At 43.2% G+C, this 27,368-nt stretch overlaps 1 protein-coding gene across 2 annotated transcripts; it reads right to left on the reverse strand.

Moving 5' to 3' along the window:
- LOC109908318 (histone lysine demethylase PHF8) lies at positions 1-26,876 on the reverse strand. Of its 2 annotated transcripts, none has more exons than XM_031794645.1 (21): positions 26,469-26,876; positions 25,289-25,640; positions 25,100-25,185; positions 24,669-24,807; positions 22,985-23,145; positions 19,453-19,594; positions 18,956-19,142; positions 15,573-15,735; positions 14,117-14,204; positions 13,430-13,536; positions 13,227-13,318; positions 12,951-13,040; positions 12,491-12,763; positions 12,252-12,331; positions 10,983-11,158; positions 9,224-9,431; positions 8,622-8,968; positions 4,557-4,637; positions 4,293-4,402; positions 3,587-3,947; positions 1-3,371 (listed from the first exon to the last, which is right to left on the reverse strand). In XM_031794645.1, exons 2-21 carry the CDS (start codon positions 25,384-25,386, stop codon positions 3,283-3,285), a joined length of 3,078 nt encoding a protein of 1,025 aa, XP_031650505.1. In that variant the 5' UTR covers positions 25,387-25,640; positions 26,469-26,876; the 3' UTR covers positions 1-3,282. The 2 variants fall into 2 exon arrangements, with proteins under 2 accessions (XP_031650505.1, XP_020362531.1); XM_020506942.2 differs by having other exon boundaries at positions 28-3,371; positions 24,669-24,798; positions 26,469-26,791.
- Between the last annotated feature and the right edge of the window lie 492 nt (positions 26,877-27,368).

Genomic DNA, 27,368 nt, shown 5'->3' on the forward strand with positions numbered 1-27,368 from the left:
TAAAGTATTGGTGTGTTTAATACAATGCAAAATGTTCCTTGTTTTAATATCATTACAATAATAGCAGTCAGAACCATTAATCTTGAACATACAGTTGAGATTGATGTGCGTTTCAGTGTCGCCACCATATGTCCAGCTATGAAGCTTTTAAACTGGTAGAAGACAGATCTGAGTTGAAACACTATTTCTAATGGTTCAAATACTTTAAGCGTTTGCTTCAGCCTGCCTGGAGTGCCAGGTCTGGTGGGAAGGGTTTGCACTATTGGGACTTCTATTGGTTTCACTGCAACAGGCAAGCTCAATCGAGCACAGCTAAAGTATTTTGAATGATTTCAAATAGTGTTTTAACCCAGGTATGGTTTAAGACAGGGGTCAACTGCAGAGAAAAGAGTAGTAAAACAAACAATGTAACAGTACTGGCCCAATAAAAAGGTTGTACTATTTGGTCTTGTATACTCAGGTTGTACAAATGATGTACAACACAATTCACACAACTGTTGTGGCACAACAAAGTTTTTTTTTAGCACAACAATTATTACAGAAGTGATGTTTGAAACTTTGTACAGACAAACTCTGTAGTATATCACACAACCATTCTGTTAAAATGCGTACATCAGTAGTACAACATGAGTGAGTACAGGGCCTTTTTGGTGAACAACTGCAGGCCACACAAATAATAAGGGAAGTATATCTCCTCCAGGTCAATTCACATCTAACAGATACATTGACAAGAGTAAATATTATTAATACTAAAATGATAACATTAGGGAAAACAGATAAAACAATAAGAGCAGAGCTACTGAGAACAAACTTCATTATAAACTGGGTGGTTCCAGCCCTAAATGCGGATTGTCTGAAAGCCAAGATATATCAGACTATACCACAGGTATGACAAAAAAATTACTTTTTACTGTTCTAATTACATTGGTAACCTGTTTATAATGGCAATAAGGCACCTCAGGCATTTATGGTATATGGCCAATATACCACGGCTAAGGGCTGTGTCCAGGCACTCCGCGTTGCGTCGTGCATAAGAACAGCCCTTAGTCGTGGTATATTGGCCATATACACCACACCCCCCGAGGTGCCTTACTGCCATTATAAATTGGGTGGTTCGAGTCCTGAATGCTGATTGGCTGACAGCCATGGTATATCAGACTGTATACCACAGGTATGGCAAAACATGTATTTTTAGTGCTCTAATTACTAGCAATAAGGCACCTTGTGGGTTTGTAGTATATGACCTATATACCGCGGCTACTCCACGTCGCGTCATGCTTAAGAACAGCCCTTTGCAGTGGTATATTGGCCATATACAACACCCCCTCGGGCCTTACTGCTTAATTATAACACAACCAACTAAACAGAATGACAATTATTACTGCATACAAATTTTTAAAAAAACAATACTTTAGACTATTGCATACAGTTCTCCAAATGACATTTATTTTATACAAGGTATGTTAAGAAATACTTCCTTTGAACTATATAAAAACAAAATTCCAACAATTATGTACATTTCGGAATCATTATCAAATCCATAGCTTCCCGACTTCAATATCCTTAGATAAAACTACAACTCTGCATGTCTAAATGTGTAGCACGTTCTTTAAATAAAACACATTCTACGGCTCCGTCCCAAACAGCACCCTATTCCTGAAATCGTATGCTACTCAAATGGGCCCTGGTCAAAAATTGTGCACTAAAGAATAGGGCACCATTTGGGATGCATTCTACAACTGCTGGCTCAAGTGTATAATACTAAAGACTTGAATACAAACCATGGTGGATTGGAAAAGTATTAGGAACCAGACTGTTCATGTCATAACAGTACTAATGGAACGGATGGCTATATCAATTCAAAAATATACACATCTAAAAACACAACTTCATCCAGATGTGAGTTAAATGTAACCTAGGTACCAATCTGTTAAATGAATAGAATCAAAAACACAAGTGAAAACTCTGACAGGTTTCACATAATTAAAAATGTCCAATGTTGCTGTTATCTCAATATAAAATATTTTCTGGGAAACAATTAATTACCTCGTGGTGCTTTTTTTAGTATTTTTTTTATTTTTTTTTAAATGTACAAAAATAAAAGTTTTTTTTTTAAGCAAAAGAGCAATTTCTCAAGTAAAAATTTTGCTAGGACTGTCTGGGAGTGGTCTGAGTGGGGAGGGGAAAACCGAAAACTAGCTGTTATTGTCAGTGGTTTGGAACTCTTTCTTATTGGTCTATTAAACTAATTTAGTCACCAGGCAGACCAATACTCCATCCGACTAAAACAGGCTGAAATTCCAGGTGGACTTTTCAAACAGCTTGTACACTAAAAGGGAATAATCATAATTTTCACAATATTATTCCAACCTCAGTGTGAAAATATATATAAAAACACAGAACAAAAATACATTTTTGACTGCACTGTTCCTTTAAAAAGGTTTGGTTGCTATGTACATGGGGGAAAAAGAAAAACCCAGGTGGTGAATAAAAGGAATAACCTAGAGTAGTCAAATAAATACAAAAGATGGCGTGAACTTGAGGTGTTGAAAGTGAGGTGAGAACACAGAACTGGAAAGGCAAGCATTCCTACTACCACAAAATAAATATAAAAGCTATTTGAAAATAAATAATCCCAAACTAAAAACGAACTCAAAATCCCATTTGACTGAATTGTCAGGAAATGCATTATTTCCCATTTAAAACATTCACCCCATTGCCCTCAATCCTGCGCGCTTGTGCACATTAAAAGGAGACCCACGTCAAAGGAAGAATGGGTCATATAACTTATCAACTAAAATAGATTTCAGACATTTTTCATTGCCAATTTGATGAATACATGATTCCTTCATGTAAGTTAAATGGTTTGATTGATGATTAGACAGATCAATTAATTGACCATATGTTTTCCATTGATCTGAGCAGTGCATGACCAACTAAATGTTGATATGCTTCTCAATATATTCATATGAAGGTATGAATAATCCCAAATGTGAAAGCAGAGTACCAAAGCAGAATGTGAATATTTCAGCGCTAGAAAAGCGCTATATAGATTCAAGCAATGATTAATTATTAAATGGGACTGGGAAGGGGTATAGGGTGGAACATGAGTGGATGACAGGTTTAGGTGAGGACACCAGATGAACAAAAGTTGAATTATAGAACAAAATAAACAGTCTCTTAAAGCAGTCACGTCCTTTAAGTCCTCTTTAAAATTGCATCCATCTTTCCTCCGAGAATCATTCCTAAAAATCTTTCCCCATCCATATCTCCGAAAGCATCTCACAGGAGAAGCTTCCCATTGCGGTGTATTTTCAGAATCTTTCCTAGTCTCTGTTTTGCTGTTGCAAGTCCTTTCTTTGGACGTTTCCCTGAGATGAAGGAAGGAGGAGGCAATGGGTAAGAAAATAGTTTGTCACATTTGTGAATATCAATGTGCAGGGTCTTGCTCATTAGACACCAAATGGAAGAAAACAGACATACAGGGAGGGACTATCTGGACATATAATCAAAATGCTTTGAAACGTTTTCCGTTGCGTGCCCTAATGAACACAACTCATGTCTATGTGCTGTGATGTGTACTTACCTCCACCAGCTCCAGCGCTGCCGGGGCTGGCTAGCCCAGCGGGGGAGGCTGCTGAGGGGGAGTAAGTGCTGCTGTTCTGGGGGGAGAGGGAGGGTCGTCTGGAGGTGAGGAACACCCCAGGAGCCATAGCAGCACTCCCTCTGGGGCCTCCAGGACCGAACGGGCCAGGGCCTGCCGTGTACTCATGGTCCAGTAGGCTGGCAGAGTAGCACTCCATCCTCCGCTCAGGGCTGAAGTCAGGGGTGGGAGGCTCCGGGGCCGGAGGGGGGGAGGGAGGAGACGGCTCAGCCCGAGGGGGCTGTGGTGGGGCAATAGGGCGGGGCCTTTTGGTGTATTTCCTCTTGGTGGGTTTCTGGATCTCCTGGATGAATAAACAAACAGAACAGTTGACACGCACTCAGCTTCCCTAGTTCCTTGGAGCATGGCATTTTGACATTAGACTCTCAATTGACAGTTGAGAGAAAACATGTCTTTGATGGTTGTCATATCTATTTGAATGCCTAAAAGATTTGATAAAAAAGGCACTACCGCCAACTGCCCTTCCTCTCTCAGAACTTTAACTTCCCAAACTGCCCGCAGAAGTGGAGAGGAGATACAGCAACACTTGGAGGACAATGTAATTCAACTTAAAAAGCTTGTTTATTGCTAAAAGTAGATCCTCCTCCAACATATGTCCCCTCCTCCAACATATGTCCCCTCCTCTCACCTGTTGTGCCAGTTTGGCAGCAGCTGCAGCGAGGCCAGTCTCCACAGACGCCACTCTGGCCCCATCCCTTACTGGGCGCTCCTGTTTGGGCAGGGTGGGGGTCACCCGGGCTGAGGGAACAAGAGAAGATTTTAGTGGAATTAATCAAATCCCCCTACCAAATGGTTTCTAAAATGTTCAACTAAGTATCAACACATTTCCTTTGCCGATTTGGTGATGAAATATGTCCACAGTCCAACATTCAGGGACTTCAGTAATGAGTACCTTTGGGGCTCCAAGGAGTGTCGCCCCAGTTCCTCTTCCTCTTGACCTGGTCCTCCTCATCAGACTCTAAGGACGGATAGACTGAAAACACAGACAGTCAAGGATAATGACTGTGACATCATTGGATCATTCACATTTAGTTAATTATCCATAGTGCCCTGATTGGACCATGATTTAGACAAGCTAAGATGTTTGTGAGTTCGTTTTTAGCTCGCCCGGGAACCAGTTAGGCAGAGTGTGCATATTTGAGACTAGGGCTGTTGCGGTGACATATTACCGCCCACGAGTCATGACCTCAGTCAAATTCCCTTTGACCGTTGTTCACGGTAATCCCATCCAAAACTGTGCAAAGGAACGGTGTTGATGGGTAGCCTACCAAACTTGCTAATGGCCTGGTACTTGGCGCTCTATTGTCCCTCTAATTCAGGCTTTTTTAAAGTATTGGTCGCGACCAGGGCCAGCCCTCCCATTGGGAAAGATTAGGCAGCCGCCTGTGGCGGCACTTGAATTTGGGGCTGCATTTTGACAATTGACTGCCACCCGCCGGTGCCCCTGATCAGCTCCTACACCGCCGGCGGCACCCCAGACACCAGTTCATAGCGTTGCTGCAGTTCCCACCCCCACCTCATTCCACTCCCACTATCCTTCGTAGCTATGGTGATGTGTGTTTATATGAGATTATCCAATTGTGAAACATTAACATTAATTTTATTTTTTATGTTTGTGTGTGATGAAGACGATTAGTGATTTGGCAATAGCCTAACCTAGCCTGTTAATGTTAGATAGCTACCTAGTGGATAGAATTTTTGCTAAAAGTGAGCTATAGAGATTTGAAACAATTTGCTACCATGTTTAAGAAATTATCAAGAAGCTAATATTAAAAAATAAATAAAATCTGGTGAAATCTTTCAGTGTGCAGCAATGTCCATCAGCAGGTGTGGAGAATGACAAGCCTATGAGGCCAGGCCATTCATTCACCGAGATTCCCCTCCTTATCCCGTTGTGTCCCAGCCTGCACGAACATATCCCGTAAAGATACATTCATATTTTGGCCACTCACTGGGATCTTGTGTTTTTGTCTGGGAGTCAGATTCAGCAGCAGCAGCACCATCATCAGGGATGGTGAGTGGGTCCAATATAGTAGGGTCTTCGCAGGGCAAAAAACATAAGATTCCAGAGAGTGGCCAAAATATATGAATGGATCTTTATGGGGTATGTTCGTGCAGGCTGGGTCTTATCAGGATAAGGAGGGGAAACTAAAGTTTTCGGTGGCCCACTTCAATAGGAGGATGGCGAACTGGGAGAGAGTAGAGACCATGGCTTGTCTATTCCAAGCAAAACGATGCAGCCTTTTGTTTTTGCTGAAAACTTATTTCACACCAGTGCAAATCTGCGCTGGTCAGGGATGGAAAAGGGACTGGAAGAATCTGTGCCACCTCAGTTCGCATGAGAAGTCACATGACCACCTAGATAGTTTCCAGAGGTGGAAGGAGCTGGAGATCAGGCTGGTGTCCAAGCAAACAGATGATTTGATTCCAGGACCATGGACAGCCACCCGAGAGAAAACGTTGCTGACTGCAATGCAACACCACAGCAGAGGAAAGAGACCACTCTAGGCAGTGATGAAATAAATAAATGCTGAAACTGATGTTGGACAATCAAATTCGATGTCTAAATAGACCAAATTCGTTAAGGCTGGGTCATCGACAAAGCTTATTTTACACTATTCTCTGAAACTTCTATTTTCATTATCCACCTTTATTTTGAGACTTTTTCAGCCAACATGTTTTCCCCCAATCAACACACCACAACTGCATGTGTGTCTCGCCTAGCGCGGCAGAAGGTACAGGGCCGGCCCTTGTCACGACCCTGTTAATGATGGGTCGCGACATGTCAGCGTAAATGCATAAATTACTGGAAATGATTTGGCCAAGTGCAACTGCGCTCTCGGTTCAGGGCGCTCTCTGCTTAGCAGCGGTCTCTGCTCGGAGATGCCCGGGTGCTTTGCGGTTTACTGGATATTTTTAATGCAGTTTTCTTGAAGAGCACTCCGCGACACACTATGAGGCGCTGTCGTTCAGCAACAGATGATGCGTTATCAGCCACTGATTTGTCATTCTCACTCACCACTGTAATCAAATGTACTAATGCTAGCCACAAATTCTGACAGAGCACAATCGTCAATGAAACGCAAATACAGCTATGAGTTTCTTTCATACAAACTTTGATAAATAAGGAGCGCCCATAATATTCTAGCGACCCGCACAGAGAGCTGTGTTTTATGTGGTTAGTTGGTTGTGTTGTATTTACCAGTACCCAGTGTTCGCGGTGTCCGGCCCGCCAATCAACCTGCCATCTACCAATCACAGGAATGGTGGTTGACGCATCCTGGTGGTTGATAGAGTGGCGTGTGTGTGTGTGTGTGTGTGAGGCTAAATGAAATCAAGTCCCTGCAGCAATGTTCCAACATCTAGTGGAAATCCTTCCCAGAAGAGTGGAGGCTGTTATAGCAGCAAAGGGGAGACCAACTCCATATTAATGCCCATAATTTTGGAAGGAGGAGATGTTTGACAAGCAGGTGTCCACATAATGTCGTGAGTGAAAGCAAGAGTGTGTGTGTGTGTGTATAAAAATAAAAGTATATTGTTGAGTTGTGACTGTCAGTGAATACAAATTGTGGTAACATTTTTGGAAAGCAAATGGCTATTGCTATAAGGAGATGGCAATGAAAAGACTCCAATCTGTCTTTTAGTTATCAAAATGCTCAACTTGAGCAAACAGTAGCCTATCTTACTGGCACTAGTGGAGAACATGGGCCATATCCCTGGTGAGTGTGCAAATTCACTGTCTCTCATTGGGTCAGTACCACGTTTGTTTGTTTTTGGACAATCATTTCCTCCTCCAGGTTAGATGGACCGTCATATTGTATGAAGGCCGATTACATGGATCAGACAACATCATTTTTATTGATCTGTTCGTCAGTCAGCAAAGTAGCCTACCTTAAAATGTCTGTCCGATTAAAAAAAGATTGTGCTAATGTCTTCAGACAAATAAAGTATAGTGGAATTGCATGAAATGTGTTTCTAACATTTCCCCATGGTAAGAAAAGGAGAAATGTATCTGATATAGCCTAGCCTACTTTAAGCCACTATTCGCTGCATTGAACAGTGGTCTCTTTTGCAAAAATTGATTGAGTTATATTACTAGTGTAAATTACTATGGACTATCAAATTGAATCATCACATTAGGAATAGAAGCTCTCTTACATAAGTTTGCAAATGTGATGATGCATGGAATGCTTTATTATAAAACGTACATTGTTAATGGTGAAAATAAGCTTCCCCAAACTTGAAATCCACAAGCCGCTTATGCACTGGAGGCTCGGAGCAGGCAGAGGGAGACCCAACCCCTTATCTGGCACTAGACTCGCTTCTTGCTAGTTATTTATCATCCCATCTGATTACATAGTTGGCCTACCAGTCTTGACTGAATCAACCTGAGAGAAACTAGGCTAATAGAGGCTAGCCATAACGTTGTGCTTCTCACCGTCCTACAGTACACACAACAACTCCGTTAATTTCAGAACCAGAATAGGAGGCTACCTTTTCTTTCTCATTTAATCCTGTCATTTTAATTCCATCTTCAATTGATTAGATGTCATCTTAATTACTTACCACAAAAGCAGAGGAGGAGAGAGTCTCTCTCCCAAATAATGGATATTATTGTGATGGTGTTGGCTATATTAAAATTATATTTATTCCATTTTTATTTTAAATCGAGTTATTCCAAAGGCGCAGATTGTATGCGTGGAAGCCTGGAGAACGTAAACATGTTAATTAACGGTCAATTACTGTGAGACCGCCAGTCATTTGCAAGAAAATGACCAGCTGACAAAATGTTATGACCACCACAGGTCTATTTGAGACCATTCCAAAATGAATGGCCTCAGGGCGAGGGCAGCAGCCTCCGGGGCAGTGGTCCTTCCTCCTATGACTTGCCAGGTTAATAGTAGTACATTATATAGGGACTAGGGTGTCATATGGAAGCACACAGCCTATGACTCACCATACTCTGCGTCTTTAAAACAGGTGCCAAGAGTCTCCTGCTCATCTGTGCTCTCCTCATCACTAAGGTGATGGACCGGCCGCTTGACAGGCCGTTTCCCGGGGCGCTGGAACGTCGTCTTCTCTTTAGAGGCACTTCCTGTTCTGCTCTTATTGTCTCCTGTCACCCACACGGCTCTCCCTCCTTTCTCTTTGACTAATCCCAGTCCCTCAGACAGCCCTCCAGAGACAGAGAGAGGGGAGGAAGAGGAGGATGACAAAGAAGAGGAGGAAGAGGAAGGAGGGTTGGCCATGGAGAGCATGCCCTGAATGGCTTCTCGTGTGCTGGGAGAGGCTGGCGCTTCCTCACTGGAGGGTAGAGAGAGAGAGAAGTAGTTTGAGTAAGAATTCAAATTAGATCCGTTGCAAAAACTTTGATTACGCAAGTCATCCAAGCTTCTCGGTAATGTTAATGGAAGTAAAGAGTAACACATTCATCTTCCACATTTCGTTGGCTCCATTATCCACTTGACTTCAGAAAAAGGAAAATAAATACATGATAGTCTGAAACAAAATGTATTCAGAGTGCTGATTAAGTGTCTGGAATTGCGAGGCAGGTCCTACCTGAGAGCAGAGTCCAGCCCTGCCACCTGTTTGCTGGCTTTCAGCAGGTCCAGGATGCCCCCGGCTCCACCCTTCACTCCATGGACAGTCATGGTCTCCTCCTCATCTGTAGTGTAGTCCTCTTCAATGTCGAAGTCAACCTCTCCGGGTTCCCTGATGCGATGGGGGTCAGAGCAAGGCTTGGCCCTTGGTAGCTTCCGGGGGAGACCTGAGGGGGGGACAAGGGTTGTTAATGTTAATTTTGTTGCCAAGTGTGCCCTGATGGAATACGATCTAGGCCAGGGGTCTCCAACCTTTTCTTGCACAAGAGCTACTTTTAAAAAATGAAACATGTCGCAAGCTACTTCATATATATATAGCTTTCAAATAGGCACATTCTTCTCTTGTACACAAAGGACCTGGGGATGAGTAGAAGAGATGTGCTTTCTGTCAATATACCTGGTAAAATAATGGTTAATAAACAGTATTTGGCATGACAGGCCCCATAAAAATTATATTTATTATTTTCCTGAAAATGGATGTTGAAGACCATTCGATTTTATGTGTAATTCCCTTTTAATTGCACATCTAGCAAGAGAGGAAAGTGTTGGTCTAGCGATGTTTCTGCTGTGAGGCGTACTGCTGCAACAAGTCATGGCAGAGTTTGTAAAACAATGGCCAATAATCATTGTTAGTTCATTCAGTAAAGCCAGCTTTGCAGTTAACATTGTAAAATAGTTTTTCTATCTAGCCACCAGACTGTTCATCATTGGCACCATTAACTGGTACATACAGAGTGATAAACAGACAATATTGCTGGAAATGTATTTGGAAAGGGAAAGAAAGGAGGGTCAGTTGTACAACAATGCATTCAACTGAAATGTGTCTTCTGCATTTAACCCAACCCCTCTGAATCAGAGAGGTGCGGGGGACTGCCTTCAACATCATCGGCGCCCGGAGAACAGTGGGTTAACTGCCTTGCTCAGGTGCAGAATGACAGATGTTTACCTTGTCAGCTCGGGAACTCGATCCAGCAACCTTTCGGTTACTTGCCCAACGTGCCTACCTTTCCGACCCAGATATTGTGTAACGTTTGGCTAACCAGGGGTGGCATAATGACACTGTGGCTTTGATTGGATAGTAGCAGGGAGCTTTATGTTTATCACAGTTAATGATGGAACACATGAAAAAATAGCATGTACTTTTAGAATTGCTTGGCGAGCTACTCACAGGTGGGCTGGTAGCTACTAGTAGCTCACGATCCATCTGTGGGAGATCCACGATCTAGGCATACAGACATGAGGTGGGTTCTAGTTTGTGGCGCCACCAACCGACAGAACCTACCCCGCACAGTACACTACATGACCAACAGTATGCTTGTCTAACATCTCATTCTATATCATGGCCATTAATATGGAGTTGGTCGCCCCTTTGATGCTATAACAGCCTCCAGTCTTCTGGGAAGGCTTTCCACTAGATGTTGGAACATTGCTGTGGGAACTTGATTCCATTCAGCCACAAGAGCATTAGTGAGGTTGGGCATTGATGTTGAGCGATTAGGCCTGGCTCGCAGTGTGTATACGACCAATACAATTTAATAACGATAACACTCACTGACCCAAATAACTCTTTAAAAACCTTCCTCCTCAAGGCTCAGTAGGATGAACTGAATGACCCAACAGGAGCAGAAAACTGTTGTAGGCTTTAGTAATGAATGCTATTATGAAGCAGGTGCTCCCCACTACATATTACATTCAAACTAGATTATGTACTCTCTCACCACTGAGTTTCTTCTTGTTAGATCCTCCAGCCTTGCGTCGTGGAGGGGGAGTTTCATCAATCTGCAGTTCGTCCTCGGACTCAAAATCTGACAAGGTAGACCCTCCCATAGAATGGTGCTGGAATTGAGAGGCACGGCCCGCACTGTTACTTATGCCTGAACGACCTCCCTTCTTCCTGTGGGCAGAAATAAGGATGGATGACACTGAAATGTAGCAAGAACAGTACGAGCGAGAGACAGGCAGGCAGGCAGCCAGCCAGAGAGCGAGAGACAGGCAGGCAGGCAGCCAGCCAGAGAGCGAGAGACAGGCAGGCAGGCAGCCAGCCAGAGAGCGAGAGACAGGCAGGCAGGCAGCCAGCCAGAGAGCGAGAGACAGGCAGGCAGGCAGCCAGCCAGAGAGAGAGAGGCAGGCAGACAGCCAGAGAGGCAGGCAGACAGCCAGAGAGAAGCATGCAGCCAGTGAGGCAGACAGCCAGAGAGGACGGCAGGCTGACAAGAGGACTGCAGCCAGGCAGGCAGACAGCGAGCAAGCCAGGCCAGGCAGGCAGGCAGACAGCGAGCAAGCCAGGCCAGGCAGGCAGGCAGGCAGGCAGACAGCGAGCAAGCCAGGCCAGGCAGACAGCGAGCAAGCCAGGCCAGGCAGACAGCGAGCAAGCCAGGCCAGGCAGACAGCGAGCAAGCCAGGCCAGGCAGACAGCGAGCAAGCCAGGCCAGGCAGACAGCGAGCAAGCCAGGCCAGGCAGACAGCGAGCAAGCCAGGCCAGGCAGACAGCGAGCAAGCCAGGCCAGGCAGACAGCGAGCAAGCCAGGCCAGGCAGACAGCGAGCAAGCCAGGCCAGGCAGACAGCGAGCAAGCCAGGCCAGGCAGACAGCGAGCAAGCCAGGCCAGGCAGACAGCGAGCAAGCCAGGCCAGGCAGACAGCGAGCAAGCCAAGCAGGCAGACAGCGAGCAAGCAAGCCAGACCGAGAGGATGGCAGGCAGATAGCCACACACACACACACACACAGAGAGAGAGACAGAGAGACACAGAGAGAGACACAGAGAGAGACACAGAGAGAGACACAGAGAGAGACACAGAGAGAGACAGAGAGAGACACAGAGAGAGACAGAGAGAGACAGAGAGAGACAGAGAGAGAGAGAGAGGCGCAGGCAGGCAGAGAGGCAGAGAGAGAGGCAGGCAGAGAAAATTAGAAAGGGTGAGAAAAAAAAAAGAGAGATGAAGATTTGGCGTGAAGATACTGAAGAGTCTCCTGACCTCCCAGTCTTACCCCTGTATTTTGCCATTGGTCAGCACCAGTTTCAGTTTGCTCTTGCTCATTTTCCCTGCAAACTCCTGAGGCAGCTCTAACTGGAGAAGGAGAGGAATGGCACAATCCTGTTAGCATTTCACTATAATACACATTAACAATGTGAGGCTGAGAGCCAAAGTACATTTAGACTTTCAACCTTATTTGTCCCAGAGGGGGAAATGTTGAGGTAAAAAGGACAGTTGAACAATCAGTCATACCTTCTTGTTTTTCTTGTTCCCACATTGGAATTTCTTCAGTGTGTGTTTGGTGTGGATCTCCAGGAGGTCCAACTCGCCTGCCTCTTTCATTAAGCCCTTTTGACCCTTCTTCTTGGGGCTGGGGGACATATCCTTGGGTTTGGGGCCTCTCTTCCTCCCTGGGGGGCGGCTTGGACTCTGGGAGACAGCTAGAGGGGAGGCTTTGGGGAGGGGGGTGGGGAAGCCCTGTGTAGAGGTGAAAGGAGCCGCAGGACGGCCTTGCTGGAAGATGTCCTGTGGTGACAGACAGGAGAAGACGGAGTAGTCTCAGTAAGCCAGACTGAAATTTGATAGTGCCTCACACTATAGGTGCGACCTGAACTATACTGGCTCAGATATTTTCTATGGTGGACGAACAACCAGGCCAGCCCAGTAGCATGGCTCAGTCAGTGTACTCTATGAAATATTTCCCCCTGCCTACCTCAACCAGTCGTATCTCCTTGGCCAGGTCCTTCACTAGCCGCTGAGTCTCGATGGTCTCTGGAATCTCCACCTCGTGGTCAGTCAGCGACTGGCCAGAGCACAAAAACATCACAAAACAAAGACTACTGCGCCCAATATAACTAGCTTCATGACACCTTCATGCCATTGTTCATAATGTTTATGACTGCCTATGACAGGTGTTATTATGTCTTATGTAGCTGCTATAAAGGCTTAATTAATGCATTCATAAGGGGGGCCTACAATAAAGAATCACCTCTTTGCGTGTCCACATGCGGAAAGCATTGTTGAGGGCCTTGGCTCCGTGGACCAGGTAGGAAGCAGGGTGTCTGCGGTTCTCTCGCAGACCTGTAAAGTAGACCAGTAGAGAAGTTATAAGGTTCCTGACAAACATTGCCCAAATAAATGCAGTTCAGCAGAGGTGGGAAAAAAACAATGATTTATGATGAAGCGCCTCACCTCTGAATGTGTCTAGCAGGTGCTTGCCAACATACCAACACACTGTCTCAAAGTTTGGAAACCTGAACAGGTCTGCTGTACTCAACCTCTTCTCTATTTCATATGCTCTGATTGGAAGAGAACGCAGAGAGAATGGTATTAGACATTTGGTATTTAAGCAATAAGGCCCAAGGGGTGTGTGGAATATGGCCAATATACCAGGACTAAGGGCTGTTCTTACACACGACCCAACGCGGAGTAATTAGAGCAGTAAAAATAAATGTTTTGTCATACCCGTGGTACGCGGTCTGAAATACCACGGCTGTCAGCCAATCAACATTTAGGGCTGGAACCACCCAGTTTATAATAGAATGTATAGTAGGAATACATACTATACATTCTATTCTGGTACAATGGTAATATAAATGTACATTTGAGTCATTTAGCAGACGCTCTTATCCAGAGTGAATTATAGGAGCAACAAGGGCACGTCAACAGAGCCACGTCGGCTCGGGGATTCAAACCAACAAGTTACTGGCCCAACTCTCTAACCGCTAGGCTACCTGCCGCCATGTATTGCTTGAGCATTTTTCCGAATGGCATTCTAGTTTTGATGTGGAGAGAGAGGCTGCTAAGATCAGTTGAGGAAAGCGGAGTACCGTAGGTGATGTGACTGTTTCAGGTAGAGGCAGGGGTGAAGGGACTCACCGGAGCTGCATGTCAATGTTGAGGCTGTGTAGGAAATTCCCTCCGAAGGCCACACAGTCCACAGGAGTCAGCACAGCATGGATCCATCCTGAGACACACACACAGGTACATGTGAACAACTCACACATATACAGTTAAACTATTAATTTATGCATGTACTATTCGCACATAATATAGTGAGTTCTGACGAACTCCACCAGAAATGTACTGCATGTCAAACACAATAGCAGGCCGGTACCAGGACTGTCACCTGTACATACACTCAAAGGACAGTTTATTGGGTAGACCACCCCGTTCACAAAAATGGATCACTCCTACAGAATGAGTCCCGTGGCCATGGCTTGCTATACAAAGCAGGCAGACAGGCATCCAAGTTACTGTTTGATTGAATGTTAGAATGGGTCAAATGAGTGACTTAAGCGACTGAGCGCGGCATGATCATTGGTGCCAGGCACGGCGGATTCAGGATCTCTGAAACGGCCGGGCCTCCTGGGCTTTTCACGCACAACATTGTCTAGGGTTTCTCAAGAATGGTGCCACAAACAAAAAAACATCCAGTCAGAGGAAGTCCTGTGGACAAAAACAACTTATTGATGAGAGGTTGAAGGAGATTGGCAAGAATCGAGCAAACAGGCGGGCCACAAACAGACAACGGCGCAGTACAACGGTGGTGTGCAGAACGGCATCTCGGAACACACAACTCGTTGGTCCGTGTCATGGATGAGCTATTGCAGCAGACGACCACACAATCACCAACACTGGACAAATGAGAAGTGGAAAAACATTGTCTGGTCTGACGAACCCCGGTTCCTGTTGAGTCATGCTGATGGCAGAGTCAGGATTTGGTGTAAGCAGCATGAGTCCATGGATGACATTGCGTCAGCATGGACAAACATCCCTGTAGGACGTTCCCATCTTGTAAAATCCATTCCCCCAAATCATTCAGGCTGTTCTGGAGGCAAAGGGGGAGGGTCCGACCCGGTACTAGATGGGTGTACCTAATAGTACACTACATGGATGTGCTCTACATCCCTCAAACTCAACTTTGGAACTCAAAGCCAGTTCCACTGTGTTTTCATCATTGCCCTCTAATCAGGGACCGATTTAGACCTGAGAACTTCTGAAAACACTGAATACCTGTTGGGATGAAGAGCGAGGGCGAATACCTGTTGGGATGAAGAGCGAGGGCGAATACCTGTTGGGATGAAGAGCGAGGGCGAATACCTGTTGGGATGAAGAGCGAGGGCGAATACCTGTTGGGATGAAGAGCGAGGGCGAATACCTGTTGGGATGAAGAGCGAGGGCGAATACCTGTTGGGATGAAGAGCGAGGGCGAATACCTGTTGGGATGAAGAGCGAGGGCGAATACCTGTTGGGATGAAGAGCGAGGGCGAATACCTGTTGGGATGAAGAGCGAGGGCGAATACCTGTTGGGATGAAGAGCGAGGGCGAATACCTGTTGGGATGAAGAGCGTGTTTCCTTGTTTGACGGAACACTTGTAGCACATGTCCACCTGGTCCCCGAAAAACATCTCGTTCTGATTGGACGAGGAGCTCCAGTGCTCAAACAGGGCCAGGTTGGCCGTTGTGGGGGAGATCAGGTAGAAGATCTTCTCACCCTGAGAGAGAGACAGACATTTATCCAACAGTGCTTATTAAATCAACCTTTCAGTTGATCAACATTTTATTCCACATGAACGTAAGATTTGCATGCTGATCAGACTGGCCACGTTGCGTGCGCGATAGTTGCAAAATAAAATGTACACATACATTTGATATAATAATTTCATCCAAACTGCTTGCGGGAGTCTGCATAGCCTGAGTCTGCATAGCCTGGCACTAACATAGAACTTGGTTCCATTTCAGACGCTTGATGAGCTGCAAGTCCCGCCTCTCCCATCTACTCATACCCACGGTGGTGATTGAAAGATCCACACTCCAGTTGGTGGCGGTAATGCACATTCAAGTAGGTTGCCAACTGCCATAGAAAATCCACAGAAGAAGGATGAACTTATCAATGAAAACAAACTAAAAATTAACTAGGTTTCCCCTTTTTATCAGAGTAGAGAACACATGATTTTGTATGACTCAACATGCATAAAACTTCTACAAAGTTCCAGCTAAAGAAAGACCATATGCAATCCAAGTAAAATAACAACCCAATGTTTATCTCCAAAGACAAATGTGTTAGCAACAACAAGCCAGCTAAATGTCCATGTGTTTCGACCTGTCCCCAAATTAATATAGCTGGTTAACAGTTGGTTTTGGTATTTTAACGCGTCTGGAGCAGATTGACAAAATCAACATGCAGACTAGAGGTCGACGGATTAATCGGAATGGCCGATTAATTAGGGCCGATTTCAAGGTCATAACAATCGGAAATCTGTATTTTTGGACACAGTTATCTTTTTACACCTTGATTTAATCTTTATTTTACCAGGCAAGTCAGTTAAGAACACATTCTTTGTTTCAATGACGGCCTAGGAACGGTGGGTTAACTGCCTTGTTCAGGGGCAGAATGACAGATTTTTACCGTGTCAGCTCAGGGATTCAATCTTGCAACCTTACAGTTAACTAGTCCAACGCTCTAACCACCTGATTACATTGCACTCCACGAGGAGACTTCGTGTTATGTGAATGCAGTAAGAAGCCAAGGTAAGTTGCTAGCTAGCATTAAACTTATCTTAATCACTAGTTAAAAGGAACCACCAGCTTTCATATGTTCTCATGTTCTGAGCTTAAAGAACTTAAACATTAGCTTTCTTACATGGCACATAATGCACTTTTACTTTCTTCTCCAACACTTTGTTTTTGCATTATTTAAACCAAATTGAACATGTTTCATTATTTATTTTAGGCCAAATTGATTTTATTGATATATTATATGAAGTTAAAATAAGTGTTCATTCAGTATTGTTGTAATTGCCATTATTACAAAAATCAATTTTTATAAATCGGCATCGGCTTTTTTTGGTCCTCCAATAGTCAGTATCGGCGTTGAAAATTCATAAATCGGCCAACGTCTAATGCAGACCCATGCGCAGAGCCTGTCTGGCCAGCATGTTAGCAGCAGAGCTCATTTTCATCCATCAGGCAGACACAGCACGTACAATTATGAACAACATATAGGCAGTAATGGATAAAATACATTTAAATGTTAAATCTCCCATAACACCTCTATATAGTGAGTATGCCAAACATTAGGAACACCTTCCTAATATTGAGTTGCAACCCCATCGCTGTTAGAAACTTAGAAAGATATAAAGACACCACAACTAGGAAGATAAGAAAACTAATAGAACAGGAGAGAAATGACATGAGGAAGTCTCATGTTACTCCTATGACCAGAAAAAGTGAAATATTCCTTGATATTCAAAAAGGCAAGCCACAAATAATAACATTAGCATAGCCTTGGGAAGTAGGGTGGCTGAGGGTTCTGAAAAACCAGAATGAAAAAAAATTGTTTTTGGGGGGGGGGGGGGGGGGGGGGGGGGGTATTTTCACAAAAGTAGTGCAGTGGGCCTTAACTAGTCAGGCACTAGGGCTGCAGAATCAAGTGCATCTACCGTCAACAGCTCCAAACAAATAGGAAGACAAGGCATTATTGTTGGGTTTTTCACAGAAATGTTTGGTGATCAACTAGGAATGGCTTGGAGATCAACCGGTAGGGGACCACTAGTTTAGAGAGTGATTAGAGGAACAATAGAGTCCCAGGCCATTAGCAGGTTTGGTAGGCTACAAATCAGTGCCCTTCATTTTCACAGTTTTGGATTGGGATCATCTTGACCAACAGTCACAGGGAATTTGACTGCGGTCATGACTCTTGACTGCTGGTGTGGCGGTAATACGGTCACTGCAACTGTCCTACGCCTGGCATCTACTAACCATATCTTTTCAAAAGGCACTTAAATGTTTTTGTCTTGCCCATTCATCCTCCGAATGGCACACATACACAATTCATGTCTCAATTGCCTCAAGGCTTAAAAAGCCTTCTTTAACCTGTCTCCTCCCCTTCATCATCTACACTGATTGAAGTGGATTTAACAAGTACCATCATTAAGGGATCATGGCTTTCACCTGGTCAGTCTCATGAAAAGAGCAGGTATTTTTTATGTTTTGTATTTGTTATTTCACCTTTATTTAACCAGGTAGGCTCATTGAGAACACCTTTATTTAACCAGGTAGGCTCGTTGAGAACACCTTTATTTAACCAGGTAGGCTCGTTGAGAACACCTTTATTTAACCAGGTAGGCTCGTTGAGAACACCTTTATTTAACCAGGTAGGCTCGTTGAGAACACCTTTATTTAACCAGGTAGGCTCGTTGAGAACAAGTTCTCATTTGCAACTGCGACCTGGCCAAGATAAAGCAAAGCAGTTTGACACATACAACACAGAGTTACACATGGAATAAACAAACATACAATCAATAATACAGTAGAAAAATCTATATACAGCATGTGCAAATAAGGTAGGATAAGAGAGGTAAGGCAATAAATAGGCCATGGTGGCAGAGTAATTACAATATAGCAATTAAACACTGGACTGGTAGGGTGTGCAGAAGATGAATGTGCAAGTTGAGATACTGGGGTGCAAAGGAACAAGATATAACAGAATGGGGATGAGGTAGATTGGATGGGCTATTTACAGATGAGCTATGTACAGGTGCAGTGATCTGTGAGCTGCTCTGACAGCTGGTGCTTAAAGCTAGTGAGGGAGATAAGAGTCTCACTGTATAACTATCCAATTGTGCATGTCAGCACAGCATGAAGATTGTGAAAAGGGACAGTTGGCACTACGCAATCTGGCCCCCAATTGTCCCATAACGGCGCTCTTCTTACCTGTAGTACATGGTACCAGACAGAGGTGCCTCCGAAGTCGATGTGGAAGTCTGTGTAGCTGTCCTTGACCCCCATGAGGCAGTACTTCTGGACGTTGGGCCGCTCAAACACAGACTCCTCAGGCCACAGGTTCTCTACCCACGATAGCTTCCTCACTATCTTTGGAGTCTCCACCAGATTGGACAGCCTGGTACAGAACATTGACATTTTGTATATTAAAAACACCAGATTTCACAACATAACTAAAATATTTTCTGCAGAAACAATTATTATGCCAAGTAATTTCTTACACTCCGTATGGCTCTGGCAAAATGGAACTTTTGATCAACCAACTGATGTACTGGTGACAAGGAAGACCCCTAGAAAGCAATACTAACCAATGAGTGGACCGGAAGACCCCTAAAGACCAATACGAACCAATGAGTGGACCAGAAGACCCCTAAAGACCAATACCAACCAATGAGTAGATCGAAGTGACCTAAGAACAAGCAGTGTACCTGGTCTCAGAGAACTCCAGGCTGATGACATTGAGGACCCGGTCTCTGTTGGGGCTGTTGTAGTACTCCACAAAGTCCCCTAGACACATCTTCAGGTCAGCTTGGCGAGACACGTCAATCACATCAATCACCCTGTCTGGACCTACAGACAACACGCAATCAACACATAATCACATCTTGCTGCTCCCCAGACTTTATTATCCTATAGTGATCAGGGCTGTTACGGTGAGCGTATTACCGCCACACCAGCAGTCACGAGTCATGGTGGCAGTCAAATTCAACGTGACCGTTTAGTCACGGTAATTAGGCTTCTCCAAGGTCTGACACTAAACATGTGTATGTGACCAATACATTTGATTTCATGCTGCTGATGGTCATTAGAAGCCTACCAAACTTTCTAACTGCCTAGTACCCTCTAATCACTCTGACATCAATGCAAATGTAACTGAAAATCTAATCAAACACTTCATGAGAGCCCATGAGCTCATGTTGCGCAACATTTCTATAGGCTATGGAATTATGTGCGAAAACAGAGTGATGGCCTCTATTAAAAAGAGGACGCCATCAGCTTTCTATAGGTTAGGCCTACTGTGTGTGTGTGTGTATATATATATATATATTTCTAAATTTTCCTAATATTAAGCACATTGCTTCTCTTTACAACAGGAGTATAGCCTACCTGGCTGGCATGAAATTGAACCATGAGAAAAGCGTCCTCCATTCGCTATTTAAGTGCCTAGATTAAATGACATTTTTTTCTGCTACCCCTGTTTTGATACAGGTGCATGATAATGTCCATTCTAAATCAAAACTAATTTCACACATATATTACTTAGTATATGTAAAGACACGGTTAAATCAAGAATAGTCTGAAGGGTGACACTATTAGCCTATCACTGAATGATGCCCAGCTTGTGTGCAGTAAGGCAAGAAACTCATGCTTTTTTAAGGACTTTTTCAAGTCATAGTCACACACCTCATGTAGCCTAGCCCATAGGCCTATATGCTTTAATAAGGTTAGTATCACACCTCATGTAGTCTAGCCCATAGGCCTATATGTTTTAATAAGGTCAGTATCACACCTCATGTAGCCTAGCCCATAGGCCTATATGTTTTAATAAGGTCAGTATCACACCTCATGTAGCCTAGCCCATAGGCCTATATGTTTTAATAAGGTTAGTATCACACCTCATGTAGCCTAGCCCATAGGCCTATATGTTTTAATAAGGTTAGTATCACACCTCATGTAGCCTAGCCCATAGGCCTATATGTTTTAATAAGGTTAACATCACAACTAAAGTGGCCAAATAACTTCTCAAAATGAAGCACATTAATTAGCTTTTCAACGGGTGTAGAGCCTAACTGGCATATATACGCAGCGCGTGAGTTTCTAGTTTGGGTAAGATCATTTTCACCATAAAAATGCACCTTTCTAATAAAATCATTATATGCATAATGGCATTTGCGGTCACTTTCGAGAATGGAATTATCCCGCTAATGGAACATTCACACTTATAGCCTACTGCCATGTGCGCATTGCTGCGCTTATAATGTGAAGAAATAGCTTATCAACACTAGGTTACATACTCTGATAACCTACACTGAGTACCAGCTAAAACATTCTGGTCTGTTGTGTTAGCCTCATTGCTTAAAAAAGTTTGTTTGATGGTAGTGGTTGCATTGATTTGGGATCTCACATCCCACAACTGTTCCAGACCATATCTGGAATATTTATTTCTCGCACAGAATAGGTCGACTTTTGTACTTTGGGGGATAGTAGATTGACATAGGCTAGTGCTTTGCTGTTCGTTAGGCCTACTCGTCTTGTTGGCTCACGAAAAGTATTTGTGGACAGTTTTTCCAATATGCGCCTCGGAATGGGATGCACGCAGTTGCGTCCCTGATGTGTCCGTCTTCACTTGTAGCCTGTGAGAAAAGACCCAATCACGTGACGGAGAGACATTTGGGGCGGCAGGGTAGCCTAGTGGCTAGAGTGTTGATCTATTAACCGGAAGGTTTCAAGTTCAAACCCCCGAGCTGACAAGGTACAAATCTGCTGTTCTGCCCCTGAACAGGCAGTTAACCCACTGTTCCTAGGCCATCATTGAAAATAAGAATTTGTTCTTAACTGACTTGCCAAGTTAAATAAAAGGTACATTTTAAAAGATAAAAATTAAATTTGAGTGAGGTGCTCTGGAGCATGCAGCTGGGAGAAGGGAATTATAATTATTATATTTAGCCCAGGGCACAATGGCCACTGTCCTCAAAAGGCATGGATTAGGGGGCATTACAGCCACACAAGGGGGATGCCGCTGGGAAATTCAAGGAATTATCAAATAGTGAATGAGAGACTGATGAAGTATGTACAGCCTGTGCAAAAAAACAGAGCAGAGGTCATGCAACTTTTTCAAATCATCATTAGAGTTGCATTATGCAGCCTAACAATGTATTAAACATCTAAATATTAAGCCCAACTAAAGTTACATAAATAACCGCTCAACACAGATTAACGTGCACTCAGAATTTGTTTGGAGAAAATATCCTTTCTATTTTATTCAGCTATGTTCAATTGTATTGTTCATACTATAACATAGAAAATAATGCCATGGAATTCTAAGCAAATCTTGTCTGCTAAATGAACTAGTGTTGCCCACAGCCATATGGCATAGAGAGATCAGGGCCTAACATAAGGACAACGCATAGTATGCTATTCTTTTCTTCTGAAATAGACTACATTTTCTTCATATCATGTTTCTTTAGACCTGTCTAAAATAAATAATGGCTTTAACGTGATGTGTAGGCTATATAACATGGATGTATTAGACTTTTTTAAATGTAGATGTTCCAAAGGTCTGCATCAGTAGCTTGTAGGCTTTGCGTGGAAGCCAGGAGAAGCTAAATATGTTTACGTTAATTAACGGTCAACTACCGTGAGACCTGCAGTTATTTTCTTGACAATCACCAGCTAAAGAAATCTAATGACTGCCACAGCCCTAACCATGATCATATACAACTTCAACGAAAAAGTGTTGCGGGAGATAAGACATTAGGTTACTCTGATAACCTACACTAGGTCACATCTCCTATGGTAATGAAATGTCATTGAGATGTGACTAGTGGAAGAGCAGGTGTACTGTGGGAGGTTTACATTGACATTTCAATCATTAAGCAGATGCTATTATCCAGGGTAACTTCTAGTCAGTGCATGGGTCGGCAGGTAGCCTAGTGGTAACCGAAAGGTTGCAAGATCGAATCCCCGAGTTGACAAGGTAAAAATCTGTCGTTCTGCCCCTGAACAAGGCAGTTAACCCACTGTTCCTAGGCAGTCATTGAAAATAAGAATTTGTTGTTAACTGACTTGCCTAGTTAAATAAAGGTAAAATAAATCATGTATAAATGCAACAAAGGTAGGTAAAGGTACCATAGCAGAGATTATAACTCAGTGTTCTATTTAATTATGTGGGTAAAAACCACCACATATCAAACTAATGGCATGTAAAACCAAATGGGCCCTAAAAACAGGGAGGATTACCAATATAGTGCTCTACGTCATTGACTCCGAAGTTCCCCGGGGGAAGGCTCATGCCCAAGCCGTCCCTCCTGAGGACCATCACGGGAACACTGAAGGAACGCTCCTCCAGGAACTCCACAGTCAGCTGGGCCCCCGACGGCTTCAACAGCACCTCGTCAGCACTGAACAAAACACAGATTGGGAGAGCGTGAGGGACATATAGAAATTGAATAACTAGAATAGGCAAACACCGCTAGTCTGAGTACCAATCTATTTAGCTAACATTCCACTCCTTGCCAGTGAAAAAGAGACTGGCCTTTCGGGAATCTCAACATTTAATATGCACTGGATTTTACAGCGAAGTTGCTCATTGCTTGTTGGCAATAACATGAATATTTTCCATGACAACATGTGTTGCCTCAAATTGAATTAGTGTTTATAACAAAGTAAAAAACAAATATTTAGCTGTTAGATGGGCCAGTTGAAATGAGCAAGCTTAAAAATAAAAAAAACTAATAAGATGTTTTGTGGTTGGAATTGCAGTATGTATTTAGTTTGAGAATTTAGATGTGAGCAACCAGATAGCAATGTGTTCTGTGGAGAAAAAAAGTTCCAATATTTGCATAAATCGGTGTGATTGGAGGAATTCAGGATGAATTCCTCAGTTCTCCTCGAGCTCATTAATGATGGAATGTTCATATATGAAGATGACAAAGGCCAGTCTCTTTGGCACATGAGTACAGTGAGTGGATTAGCTAAAGAAACTGGTATTGCCGCAACAAGCAATAACAAGCTAGCTAAATGTCCATGTGTTTCGATCTGTCCCCAAATTAATATAGCTGGTTAACAGTTGGTTTTGGTAATTTAACTTTTATATCATGAAGGCGTCTGGTGCGGATGGACAAAATCAACATGCGCACAATTTGACAGTAAACTCAATGTGGATGTCATGGTATTATGATGCAAAATTCTACCCACATCAAGTGTGTTTCCGTCTACGGAACATTGCCACGTTAGACCTACGACGTCACAGCCTGAAGCTGAGCAACTCATCCATACCTTCATCTCATCCCGTCTGGATTATCATAACGCCCTGTTTGTTGGCACATCTGCCAAGTGCCTAAGGCTACAATATGTCCAGAACTGTGCTGCACGTTTCCTACCCACACCTCCACTGGCTCCTCATATGCTCACGCGTTGACTTTAAAATTCTGGTTCACACCAACCAAGCTATCCACAACTCTGGACCCAAGTCTTATTATTATTACTTCAACAGAGGGAACCAGGGCAGAACTGTAGAGCTAGAAATAATTATCAGTGTCACTCAACAATGATAAATTAACTGAATACAAAATGCAGATTTAAAAGGCCATATTCTGGACCACTCGGATAGAGTTGAGACACTATACTGTATGTCAAATAAAATTCATTAAAATATTATTGATCACATGCGCCAAATACAACAGGTGTAGACTTTACATTGAAATGTTTACTAACGAACCCATTCCCAACACTGCAGAGTTAAAAAGTAAGACAAATATATGTATGCAAGCAGAAGCTTTACGCTTGAATTCATTTAGGTGTCAGATTGGGTTCTTCCTCTGGAAGGGGGTGATTATAGGTAAATGTAAATAGTAGATAAAAAGACAGTGTGGAAGAGAATGAACATGTACTGTATAGACATAATGTAATATGGTAGGTTTACCTTGGGAAGGTGCGGCTACGTAGCTCACTGACAAACTGTGGAGTGCCAGTCTTTACCGGTCGACCAGAAGTGTCTCTTCCTCCAGTGGCTCCAGCATCAGCCTGCTTGGTTCCTCCACGCCGCTTTCTCACTGCAGAACATAAAGGGGACAACAACAGATTGGGATTACAACCAGAACCACACTACTAAAGGCAGACCAGAAGGCAAAAGACACAGAGGAATTGGCATGTGTATTGGCAGGTGTATTGGCATGTGCATTCCTGTAGAGCTGGTTTTACTAAACCTCTCCTTGAGTACCCCCAGTCATTCCACATATTAAAAGTATTCAGAACTAGCACACCTGATGCAATAGATTCAAACAGGTCTGAAATGCATGTAAAATATAACAAGACAGCCTGGAAATCAAATTGAAAGTGACAAGAGGGACTTACTGACAGAGGGCCCATGGGTGACCTGACAGTTGGGGCAGTGGTACAGGTCAATCTCTGCTGCTTTGTCTTCCTCCACTCCAACACAACTAAACAAAAAAACAATGTACACAATAAACAAAACCAATTTACTCAACTAGCCTACTGTAAAAAGTTGGAAATTAGTAAAGATGACACTGAAATATAACTTACCTTCCATGGAACCAGTCTTGACAGATGTCACACTCGATCATGAAGCGTGTGACATCATAGGGTAGGCGACACAGGCAGTATACTGGAACCGACGCCATACTGGGAGTATATGGGAACTAGCACTGCTCTGTGTCTGACTGACAGTTAGCCCTAAATCTACTGAGAATGGGACAGCACTACACGTGATAGTCTAAATTGGAAATACGTTAGGGTTGCATTGAGTGCTTAATATATATAGTTAAAAAGGTGAGGGTACTGAAGCAGCACAGGGCAGTGCCAGTAACAGGTTAACGGTTGTCTCACTTCACTGGGACTAGGTGCCTGTCACACTGTACAGGCCATGGTCAGGAACCTGTTGAACGTGTAGAAAAGAGAGCACAAACGTATCTGTTAAAAACGTATACAGGGATTTGGGTGTTAGGTTAAGGGTAAGAAATATAGGCTAGTCTTACTAACAGAAAGTGTCTCGTTAGTTAGCTACTAACGTTATACTTGGCTTGCTAGCAGTGAGTCTTGACTCGCAAGCTAGCCCCCGATTAGCTAAATATAGCTAGCTAACAAGATGCATATTAAAACAACATTGCTACAAAAGTTGGCTAAATAATAATAACATGGCGTATGGGGAGGGGTAGGCCTTGCAAACTGACAGCTTTCACAGCCAATAATGATGTTTGTCTGATTTTTAATTAAGATAAGTAACGTTAGCTTGCTAGTACTAGGTAGGAAAATAACATTAGCTAGCAGCTTAGCTACATAACGTTACGTAAAGATTGCACCCTGGCTAACAATAATGGCTTAAGTAACTTAGCTAGCTATGTAAACTAATGTTAGCTAACAAACGAAAAGTACAGTTAATTTAACGTTACCGATGGCTAGCAAGCTGGTAATAATTTGTATTGAATGACTAGCTATATATTAGTTAGTTGCAATTCAAGACCACACATTTCAGTATTTGGCTACTATAACTGCTGTTTATTCACTAACTTAGCTGCTAGCAGAAAAAGGCTAGCCACCGTTGGCTAACGTATGCAACGCGATAGCTAATCATCGGATAAATCTGTATTAATCTATATAGTTTAATATCTAGTATTTCATATTCGTTCATGACAACAACTAAACGTATTGGAGTAGCTGTATGTAAGTTGCATGTTCAGAAAATCTGTCCGAAATCATTTCTTACCTGGATTTGAATTGTCTGGTTGCTGCAGAGGACGCCAGCCAAGCATAAGAAATCGGTTAAAATCCGTACGAAAGGCCGAGGATCGATGAGGCCTTATTATGCAGCGAAAAGTATTTTAAAAATTCCGTTACTGGATAGGTTTTTTTGCCACAAATTATGTCCAGGTGTGTAGTTTGTCACCAAATATATATTGCAGGGTTTGAATAGATTAACATACAACTACATGAGCAATGTTACTATAAACAACTAAAACATAAAGACATTTGTGATGGAGCAACGGCATTTCAAATCACTCGCAAAGAGACTGCAGTTGAAATAACAATAACGTTGCGCTAGTAGCGGGCCTTCAAATGTAGGCAGAGAGGAAGAGGCGAAGCGAGCGGCATAACTGGTCCCGAAAACGGTCTACTCCAGCAGGTGGCGTTTTTTCGCTAACTGGGCGATTAATTTTTGTATGGAGGTCAATGAGTGAGTCTCGAATTTGGTTAACAAAAAATGTAATGGCTTATTTGCTACGTGTGGCTTATTTAATTGAATATACATTTCGTAATGATTAGGTTGTTATGAGTGTATCGATATAAGTAGGATAAGTGATATCCCGGTAACTTTGAGAAAAAACACTTCATTTCGGAGTTGGTCCTGGTTGTCACTAGTTACCACAGCCACAAAATATAACCCCGCCCACTTCCACAATGTATCCTCTTAAAGTGTGCTTTTAAATCTAACCTTAACCACACTGCTAACCCTAATCTTAAATTAAGACCAAAAAGCACATTTTTGTTTTCATGAATTCTTACGATATAGCCCATTTTGACTTTGTGCTTGTGGTAACTAGTGGACACCTTTGTGCCTGTTGTTCACACGCGTATCTGCCCTGTCATTGGCTGGAATAGTCCCACC

Source organism: Oncorhynchus kisutch, linkage group LG17, assembly GCF_002021735.2.
Source record: "Oncorhynchus kisutch isolate 150728-3 linkage group LG17, Okis_V2, whole genome shotgun sequence".
Lineage (NCBI taxonomy): Eukaryota > Metazoa > Chordata > Actinopteri > Salmoniformes > Salmonidae > Oncorhynchus > Oncorhynchus kisutch.

Bases quoted from the DNA above. Each gene is read 5' to 3' on its own strand.
- LOC109908318 (XM_031794645.1), bottom strand. From the start codon at position 25,386: ATGGCGTCGGTTCCAGTATACTGCCTGTGTCGCCTACCCTATGATGTC. The intron at 19,595-22,984 runs GTAATCCTCCCT...TGTTGTCTGTAG, and splicing joins TGACGTAGAGCACTATATTG to GTCCAGACAGGGTGATTGAT. The intron at 8,969-9,223 runs GTAGGACCTGCC...TCTACCCTCCAG, and splicing joins GGGCTGGACTCTGCTCTCAG to TGAGGAAGCGCCAGCCTCTC.